This window comes from Microplitis demolitor, chromosome 2 (genome assembly GCF_026212275.2).
Source record: "Microplitis demolitor isolate Queensland-Clemson2020A chromosome 2, iyMicDemo2.1a, whole genome shotgun sequence".
NCBI classification, from domain to species: Eukaryota; Metazoa; Arthropoda; class Insecta; order Hymenoptera; family Braconidae; genus Microplitis; species Microplitis demolitor.
The window spans coordinates 3,421,544-3,432,231 of NC_068546.1; the positions used below are offsets into that span (position 1 = coordinate 3,421,544).

Below are 10,688 nucleotides of genomic sequence, written 5' to 3' on the forward strand. Positions count from 1 at the left end.
TTACAATATACGATTGTATTCAATTGTATATAATTCATATATAAGTGTATACGGTTGTATGAAATCTTTTTTAATCGGGTATCTTTTTTTTTCAACTATTAGCAGCTGCAATATAACAAAATAATTTCTAATACTCAAAAAATTACTGGAATTATAATTTAATTAACATTTTTACTATAATAATAATAATAATAATAATAATAATAATAATAATAATAATAATAATAATAATAATAATAATAATATAATTTACTGTAAAATTTCTTTAGTAATTATGGATCTTTAGAAAAATAAAATTTTGAATATATAATTAGTCATGATGTTATTTATTAATTATACAATACAATGAATCCATTACATATTAAATTTTGATTTTACATATGGAAGACATAGACATCGAGTTTTCAATTAAAATAATATAAATAAAAAATTGTCAAAGCAAATAATAAATACGGCAGTAATTTTTATTCAATTATATACCCTTACAAAACATTTTATATTTAATTAGATATATTACGTTTTTATTTATAATACAGTCTTAACTATAATTTCAATGGAAGACATGCAATTGTATTTTTTATTGTCTCACTTAACATTTATTCTAGTTTAAAACCATATTTACTACTTATAAATACAACAAAATAAAATAAGGAAACAAAAAAAATTTTACGCTTCATATCATTTTAAAATTATTATAACATAATTTGAAGAACTTACATTATTTTAATTTGGTAAATAGTATTCACGAGGAATATAATCAGTTTTAGGGCTTGTAGGTTCAATACCGAGTAATTCATCCATAAATGCAATGTAAGTAATAGCCAGACGTAAGGTTTCGATTCTTGAAAGTCTTTTTTCGTATGCAAACGTTGGTACCTAAAGTTCAAAATTCAAATATTACTAAATTAATAATTGTAAAATTCTTTAGTTTGTAATTAAAAACAAAATTTTCTTAGTTTCCACAACTTAGCTAGTACTTCTTTGATCTATTTAGCGTTTATTAAAAGAGTTTCTAAAGTTATGATTATTTATATTAATTAGATATTAAATAATAAATGTCGAATAAACGGGGAATCACGGCAATTGCCAAATATACGGAACCGAAGTGAATAAAACTAAAGTGAACATCATAGACGGAGAGAATTTTATAGTAAAAGTTAACATCTAGTATAGTAAAATTTTGAATCAAAATTCGATTGCAGTGAATATCATTTAAATTATTAGATAAACAGTCTGAATTGTAGTATCTCGACTATCTGGCAAAATCTAAAATTATTGATGATAATCAGAAATCATAACTTTTATTATCTTAACTAATTATAACTATTATCAACATCACAATTCTTAATAACCTGATGGCAATAGTTACCATCAGCCCAAATAATAATTACTATCTAAGCTAATAAAGAATTTAAATATCGGCGTTACAGTCTGAAGCTTGTCTACATGTAATTTTCTCTTTGTTTAACTGTGGATGTGATGAATTTCACTTAATACTTGGATGATTGCTATTTTATGATCAAACCCAATCATTTAAAGTTATCAATAACAGCTCCAATATTTGGAAAGTTTTATTATATTCGGACTTAACGATTGTATTGTTACTTATTTTAATTATTTAAAGGACAAAATGGACATGGCTAAAATATGGATATAAATAAAGGATTTAAATTTATATAAATTTATCCTATTTTTAGTTTAAGAATTTTTCCAACCTTGAATGGTAACAGTTACCATCTTCGATTGTAACAATTATAATCTTTAATAGTTACAATTAGCATCTTCGATAGTAATCGTCACCACCATCAATTGCGACTGTTATCATTCTCAATAGTAAAACTAATTATTTAACCACTGAAAAATTTTTCTACCATTTCAAATAGTTGAAATTTAAAATTTAGTATCATAGATAGTATAATAAAATTTTCTCCGTGTATATAGTCAATAGATCCGGCAACGCTATAAGAAAATTAACATTACGGGGATTCCCCGCGACGCGACCAACCAAGGCGGACAATGAAAGACAACCAACGAAGGGTTAATAAAATATTAACAAACCTTTTTGCGTAATTTGTCAAACGCTTCATTGAGGTTAAACATTCTCCGTCGTTCGCGTATGTTAGCGGCTCGTCTCTGCGAAACAGAAGCGACCCTTCGACGAGGTTTTTTGGTCGTCGACGTCGGTTGATTAGGCAGACGTCCATTATGACTATAACGGCTATCAATATCTCTAATTATTATTTATTATTTAGTTTAGTATTTGTTTGTAATGAAGTTTTGGGTGAGGTTATTTCAAAAATAGAACCTTTGATGAAGTAGAGCACAGGGTTGACGATAAAATCCATTGACGTGATCGTTGACATGTGATAACGATGGGGGTGGTGTTTGGTAAAGAACTGAACTATCCCACATTGGGTATGATGCCATTTCACTTCCGATGTATTGTGACATTTCGCTGCTTATTATCTGTTGCAATATTGAGTTAATTATAAAATTGGTTTCAGAAATTTTGGTTTTTGATTTGATAATGAATTTTTGACATAAAATAGTATCGAGCCGAAAGTAGGAAATCAAGTTGAGTATTTAACGAACCGTGAAATATATGATTTAAAAAAATTATATGAGTTTTAGATATTAATTTCTTTTTAAAATTGTGGATGAGTAATATATTGCTAGAGTTAATTGTTGCGAGTAATAAATATCGTATGTAATGATGATAGTATTGAAACATTTAAAGATAATATGATTGATTGTGATGGATAAAGAGATATATGTAATTGAGAAAAAAATATTATATAAATAATAACGATATATAAATATGTATTGAATTAGTTATTGAAATTATTTATTATTTTTTAAATTCAAATTATAAAGTAATAAAAATAAGTGAGAAAAAAAAATTAGTACAATTAAGGGATGGAGTGGACCTGGTGGAAAGATTATCGGAGATTAAAAAAATGGCGGCAACGTAATTTAAATAATGATTTTAATTATTATGATTTTGATGATTTGGATTACTGTTACTGTGATGATTGTATTGTAAGCTTTCATTTTCATTTTTTATTTTATTTTATTTAAAGTGATGAGCTGTTTATTGTTGAGGTTCCGTTGCTAGGACGATTGTGTCAAAGTTATTCTGATTTCAAATTTCTACTAAATCTATTTTGTTATTTTCACAACGTGCTTTTAGAGAAATTTACTCATTTATTTTTTATGAGATATTAACAATTTGGTTTCTACAGAGATATGTATGCTAGTGTCTCTGTACCGCAGTATGTCATACTTATAACTTAAAACGCATTTTTCTCAAAACTAAATTTTTTGTGGCGCGAAAAAAAAAACTAATCAACCCTCTCAAATAAGTGACACCTTTTTCCAGCCACTGGCTTTCGCAGCCACCCGATTTATGATTAAATATTTATAAATTTATTATTTTCAATAACAAAAGACTTTTAAAAAATTTCTGCTTCCACGCATCTTTTTTATTTGAAAAATTTTTTTTATTTCGTTAATTCAAACGGTCAGTCAGCTCCCGTCACAGCGGCTGATTAACAAATCATTATAATTTATTTTATTTCCAATAAATAATTTATAAAATCACCATCAATTTGTTTTTTACAAATCTTATCACCGCCTAGATATTTATAAGGACCAAAATTCATATAAATATTTATCAATATACTTTTTTACTACTCATCACCTTCAACTAACAAAAAAATAGTCTACTGCAAATCTAGGCCTTGGTCATAATGCCCTCGTTAATGAAACACAACAAATAATTTGCACATTAATCACCAATTAATTGATTAACTAAAATACCCTTGTCCCCTAAATATTTATCAAACTACAGTACTCAATACTTACAGGTGCTTGATTTCCGTTAATTTCCCACAACGGTTCGTTGTAGCTCATATCCTTATAAATAAAAATATGTTTATAAATTTTTCTAACTTAAAAAAAAAATCACAGCATTTATTACACTTGTCTCAATTAATAAATAAAATTCAAACTCTTCACTTTAAAAAAATTTATAATGATCTCAGTTAATTATTATACATTCATATATATTTATTTATATAAATATACATATAAAAAAAAAATGTCTAGATGTTTATCAGATAATGTTTGAGTTTAAAGTGAAGAACCAGAGATTATCGATGGATCAAAACGCGGATTCTGCGGTATGATATCAGTCCTAACCACGCCTCCTTTCCATCTGATTCGTCGACTCAGGGGTATTATTAACTCGAGATTTATTTTGATTGGTCACATTATTATACGAGGGTGAAAACGCCCTAACATTTCAGCCCTTGCAAATAAATAGTTTATATATTTCATGAAAGTCACCGAATTTTTAAAAACATCTCTCCTAAAAAAAAAATTAAAACAAGTCATTTTTTTATTTTAAAAATTATTAGAATACCTGTGGCTTGGAAACTATAGACTTTAGCGTCTTGGCTCATAGGACTTTTTTTGAAGAGCATAAAATTTCCTAAAAATTTATTTTCAACATTTTTAATGTATCTCTCTTAGTTTGCACTCAGCGAACAACAAAAGGTAAATTTTATAAAAAAAATTGACTTCGACAATGGGCACAAGTGAAACAGCTTTAGTTATAGTAGATTTGCTATGGCACTTTTGTAGAACATTAAATTCTCTACAAATTGCAACAAATGGCACTTTGATATCTTCGGATGGGAGTATTAGAAAGTTTAAAAAAAGTAATTAAATTTACCTGCATTTCAAATAAAAAATTTTGAAATCAAATGTAAAGTACTCGAGATTTAAACTAAGGGCTCAAATTTGGCGGGAATTTTTTTATTCGTACTCTTTAAAAGTGAATTAGCGAAATTCACTTGCTAATAATGAATGTTTACTAGTTTTCACTAATTCAGTTCCAGAGAATACCAACATCGAACACAGTAAAAAACGAATTGTCAAAGTGTAAAAAAAGCGTGTGTTCAAATTCTGAGTGTTTAATTTTTAACACTTTTATGTGTCAATTTCATACACAGTATTTATCTGGTTTTAATACACAAAAATGTCATTTTATTCGAAAGTAACACTTTTTATATGTTACTGTCAAATCAGCACACAAAATGTGTTAAAAATAATCTCGACCAGCCGTGTAAAAAAAAAAATTGTTAAAAAAAAATTAAAAAAGTGTTGGCTATTGTAAACTTCAAAACGTGACACAACGACGAACTATTTTTGAACGTTTTTTAAACTTTTGAAAATTTAAGAGAAAAATTAATAAATATCCTTGTATCATTAAAATATGCTAAAACGAAAAACGTTTTGAAATAAGTCAAAATTAATTTTTTCTGAACGTATTTTGCACTGAAAAATGTTAATTTGTAGTTTTGAAATAAGTCAAAATTAATTTTTTCTGAACGTATTTTGCACTGAAAAATGTTAATTTGTAGTATTAAGTCAATTGTTATTTTCTGTGTATTGTCAGAGGTTTGAAAATCGTTTAAAAAAAGTTCCACGTTATCATGTTTAGAATAGTCAACACTTTGTTATTCTTTTTTTAAAAATTTTTTTTACACGGGCAGAACAAAAGAATTCTTGAAAAATTTTTACTTTCAACATATACATGTGTAACTTTTTTTAACACTTACAACATATTAAAGTGACACATAAATAAGTGTAAAACGATCGTTTTACACACGATTATTGATTTTGACGAACCCTTTTTTACTGTGAACTGTCAAGTTTCAGTTTCTGTACATTCGGTGGAAACAAGCTAGTTTTAGTCCAATGTCACAAGTGATGTTTCTGTCCGCGGATAGCCAGTTTCACTTTTGATTTAAACTTTTTACCTAGACAGCATTCAAGGAATGACTGCTTTACGACGCCTTTTTGAAGCAGTCTTCAAAAAGTCTCATAATTTCTTCTTTAAGATGTCATTTTTAAGAACTCTTCATTAATTCTTTAAGACTTCATAAATAAGACGTCAGTTTTTTGACGTCTAAATGTATTCTTTTTCTAACTTCTTTATGAAGTCTAAATTAGGAGCTCCTTAAGACGTCATAGTAAATTCATAATGAAGTCTTATTTGCGAAGTCAGAAAAAAGAACTCTGAGAACTTTTTTTAAAGACGTTTTACATGAATAGGAACTCATTCAGAACTCTTCAAGATGTCATTTTGCTATCTGGGATACTTGCCACATATTTATTAGAAATTTAAAATTGCTAATTTTATTTCTAAGTGATAATTCTGAATTTGTTATTAAGTTTTATATAAATGAGTGTAAATAATAACTGCGGGTGATGTCAGTCCTTGTCTACGGCTCATGCAGAATAGTATTTAGCTTAATGATGATAAAAAAATCAAGAATCTTCAGTGTTAAGATTCAGGGGTCGCTCGAAAACGTCCGAAAAATCGAAAACACTCAGAATTATTGAGCGATGTTTAAATATTTGAACTTCAGGCTGAAAATTTCAGTATATTCATAATTTTACAGACATGAACTATTGATGCCATGAGAAAGAAAAGAAAAAATGTGAATTTTTGAAATTCTTCAGCCATCTCTTGAAAATTTCTTATTGAGATAATTTTTAGAGGGGATTTTTAAACCAGCAAATTTTCGTATGAGACTCAAAAAAAAAGTCGATTTTTTTGGGGCCACCCTAAAATATATATACAGATATAAATATGTAAATAATTATTCAAGTGATAAGTACTTAGTGGCACGCGCCAGTACAAGAAATAAAATTGAAAAGTTTTCATAGAAGATTTGAAAAAACATATTGTTTGCTGTCGATGGAGGATCAGGGTAAATGGTTTATAAGCTAGAGTCAGAGTTAAGCTAGTTAGGAGGGTAAAGTGGGTAACGCCAAATAAAAGGGAGCGAAAGCAAGTAAAGTGTGACGGATCTCTTGTTATTTGAATAGCCAGTTATGGAATTAATTAAAGACGTATTAGTCGAGTGACTCTGGGACGAATCGACTTTGATATTTGCGCATTATATTGTTATGGGGGTGCATAATATTATTTATATGCAAGACAAATCTCTGTTCAATATGTGAAATATCATATCTGTCATTTTTTTTTTTTTTTTTTTTCTACTGAAACGTTTATAAATTTAATTAATTGTTTTGTAGAAGTTGAAGAATTGTTTTGAAGAATTCATTTTTGTAGAAATTGAACCATTAATTTTTTAGTTTTTTTGAAACCGAATTTTACGGTAGGGTAAGAAAAATTAAATGAAGTTGGCTCCAATAAATTAAAAATTTTATTATTTTGAGAATTTTGGTCATTAAAAGAAATTGAATTTTTTTTTCATTCATTTTTGAAAAAATTACTGCAGGTATTTTAATAATTTTTTTCTGTAGTTGAAAGTCAGAAAAACTTTATGCTAGAATTGAAGCAACCAAAAAATTCAAAGGTATTAATTTTTGAATTGTAAATTAAAAATTTTGGTAATTGAAAATTCAATTTTTCTGTTATCTTCAAAAAATATTTTTAAAAAAACTACTTAAAGTATGCCCATAATTTTTTTTTTAAGTTCAAAAAATTCGAAGATAATTTTTGAGTTTCGAATTAAGAAATTTATAATTCAAAAAATTTTTTTTCCGTCTCTTAAAAAAAAAATACATGAAGTATTTGAATAATTTTTTTCTGTAACTAAAATCTAAGAAAATTTCAAGCATCAATTGAAGTTATCTCTGATGAATTCGTGGTTGTTAAGTTCCAAATTTCAAATTATAAATTTTGGTAACCTACAAAATTTAATCTTTTTGTTTCTTCTTCAAAAATCTATTAAAAGCCTTATAAAAATTGTTTTCAGTAATTAAAAGTTCAAATAAAATCTTACAGTAAAATCAAAGTTTCCTCGATGAATTTAAAATATTTTCATCGTTTATTCCTTTTATTAGTTTTCAAAACCTACTTTAAATATTACAAACTCTACAAAATAAAAAAAAGCTAAAAAAAATTTAAGCTTCGCAATTTAAAATAATTTAAAAGATACTAATTCGGAAATTATTAAGAACTTTTTACTATTCATTTACTAGAGTTATTGAGTACTTTTATTGTTAATTTAAAGTACCCTATTTTTATGATAAAATTATAAAAGAAAAAAATTTAATATGTATACTTTAACAAAGATACTAAAAGCGCCGAATCCATGAACATTGATCCGTAGCGTCAGCTTGCATTTACGTCCCTCATATTCCAATAATATATATCTGTATATATGAAATTATATACATATATATAAACATGTGAAATATACAACTAAATAAAACTAGTATCTCTGAAAACAAAATGGTTTCATTTTAACATTTTCATTTCATATACACGGAGAAAATTTCATAGTAAAAGTTAACATCTAGTATAGTAAAATTTTGAAACAGAATTCGATTGCGGTGAATATCATTTAAATTATTAGATAAGCAGTCTGAATTGTAGTATCTCGACTATCTGGCAAAATCTACAATTATTGATGATAACCAGAAATCATAACTTTTATTATCTTAACTAATTATAACTATTATCAACATCACAATTCTTAATAACCTGATGGCAATAGTTACCATCAGCCCAAATAATAATTACTATCTAAGCTAATAAAGAATTTAAATATCGGCGGTACAGTCTGAAGCTTGTCTACGTTTAATTTTCTCTTTGTTTAACTGTGGATGTGATGAATTTCACTTAATACTTGAATGATTGCTATTTTTATGATCAAACCCAATCATTTAAAGTTATCAATAACAGCTCCAATATTTGGAAAGTTTTATTATATTCGGACTTAAACGATTTTATTGTTACTTATTTTAATTATTTAAAGGACAAAATGGACATGGCTAAAATATGAATATAAATAAAGGATTTAAATTTATATAAATTTATCCTATTTTTAGTTTAAGAATTTTTCCAACCTTGAATGGTAACAGTTACCATCTTCGATTGTAACAATTATAATCTTTAACAGTTACAATTAGCATCTTCGATAGTAATCGTCACCACCATCAATTGTTACTGTTATCATTCTCAATAGTAAAACTAATTATTTAACCACTGAAAAATTTTCCTACCATTTCAAATAGTTGAAATTTAAAATCTAGTATCATAGATAGTATAAGTAAATTTTCTCCATGTCTATTAACTGTAACAAATTATTTTTAAACAAAAAATGATTTTCTGCCTTAAAAAAAATATTGCCATATTTACTACAGATTCTTGTACAGTAACTTTATTTTCAAAGTGCATAAAATATTGAGATTAGTATATAATAAATAACAATGGTAACAAGTCTCTTTAAGTTTGAATAAATCTAGTTAATATAAATGATTAGATATGGATTACTCCCCTACTCACAATCATTTTGAAACATTTACTCGGTTCATTTATCCACGTGTTATATAACTATAGACCAAGGGGTGAATTTTTTTACTCCACTGAGTAAATAAACCATAGCAAAGTCGACCGCAAAAATTACTTTTTTATATTTCTTCTTTTTAACTTTTTATTATTGTTATTAATTTTTTTTTTTTTTTTAAGAAAAATTTTAAGGACTACAATATATATATATATATATATATATATATATATATATATAATCAGTATATTTATTTTCTGCATAAGAAGTAACTACTATGAAAAATGAATCATGTGGCTATATATGATCTACATATATATTTCATATATGGCCTATTTTTATGTATTTTCGGTATATGATTCATTTTTCTGGCCATGTATGATATTAAAGTCAAACGGATTAAATATAAAATATAAAATAAAAAAATCACGCTAAGTACATATATAACATGTGCACGTGTTGGAACAATTCAATACATAATAGTGATACAATTTTGAACGCATATCTGACACCGACGATGACAGATATATGGAGGGCAAAAAATAATTTCAGAAAAGGGAGACGCGTCTAGCAATAGATATGTAATGCCACATATTATAACAGTAGCAGTGCAACAGTACAAATTATAGTTATAACACTGACCCCTCAATAAAATCATCAAAATAATATAATAGGGAATACAATACTGTCACGCCTCGTTTATAATTTCTTTAATCGTTTATATTATATCACATGATATAGCTTACAAATTATTGGAATTGAAAAACTTAGAGGAAAGTTTTTTTTATTTTCTATTAGAAGACTGAGCTTAACAAAACGATTTAGTTAATAAATAGTATCATTATATACAAAGTCAAAGATCTTCAACCCTAACCCTCATTGAAGACTATGATATAAAAATATTTACAATTAATTATATTCAATGCTATTAAATTCTTTCAATTAACTTCTTATAATTTTTGTTCATTATGACGTCCTCCAGTTGAAGAAACTCCAAAAAGTCCCAAAAAAAATTTTCTTTTTCTAGTCATGGAGGATATCGACTATGCATTTTTATGACGAGTGACCCAAGGCTTTTACCCTATTGGGAATACCCAACACTATATAGACATTTTTTGTTCCTTACAATGTCCTGTAGTCAGAAAAACCCAAAAAAGTCCCAGAAAAATTTTTGTTTCTAACCTATGGCGCCGTATCTGACCAGGGAGTATATACCGGCTGTGTATTTTCATGAAGATTAGCCCGTAACTTTTCCCCTGTTGAAAACACCTCTACACAATACCGACATTTTTTGTTCCTTACAATGTCCTTTAGTCAGAAAAACCCAAAAAAGTCCCAAAAAAAATTTTACTTTTG

At 26.7% G+C, this 10,688-nt stretch overlaps 1 protein-coding gene across 1 annotated transcript; it reads right to left on the bottom strand.

Moving 5' to 3' along the window:
- Positions 1-698: 698 nt before the first annotated feature.
- Positions 699-3,941, bottom strand: LOC103579976 (protein Fer3-like). The gene is made up of 4 exons (XM_008561554.1): positions 3,865-3,941; positions 2,306-2,466; positions 2,059-2,218; positions 699-876 (listed from the first exon to the last, which is right to left on the bottom strand). The coding sequence occupies exons 1-4, from the start codon at positions 3,910-3,912 to the stop codon at positions 724-726; spliced, it is 522 nt and encodes a 173-aa protein (XP_008559776.1). The 5' UTR covers positions 3,913-3,941; the 3' UTR covers positions 699-723.
- Between the last annotated feature and the right edge of the window lie 6,747 nt (positions 3,942-10,688).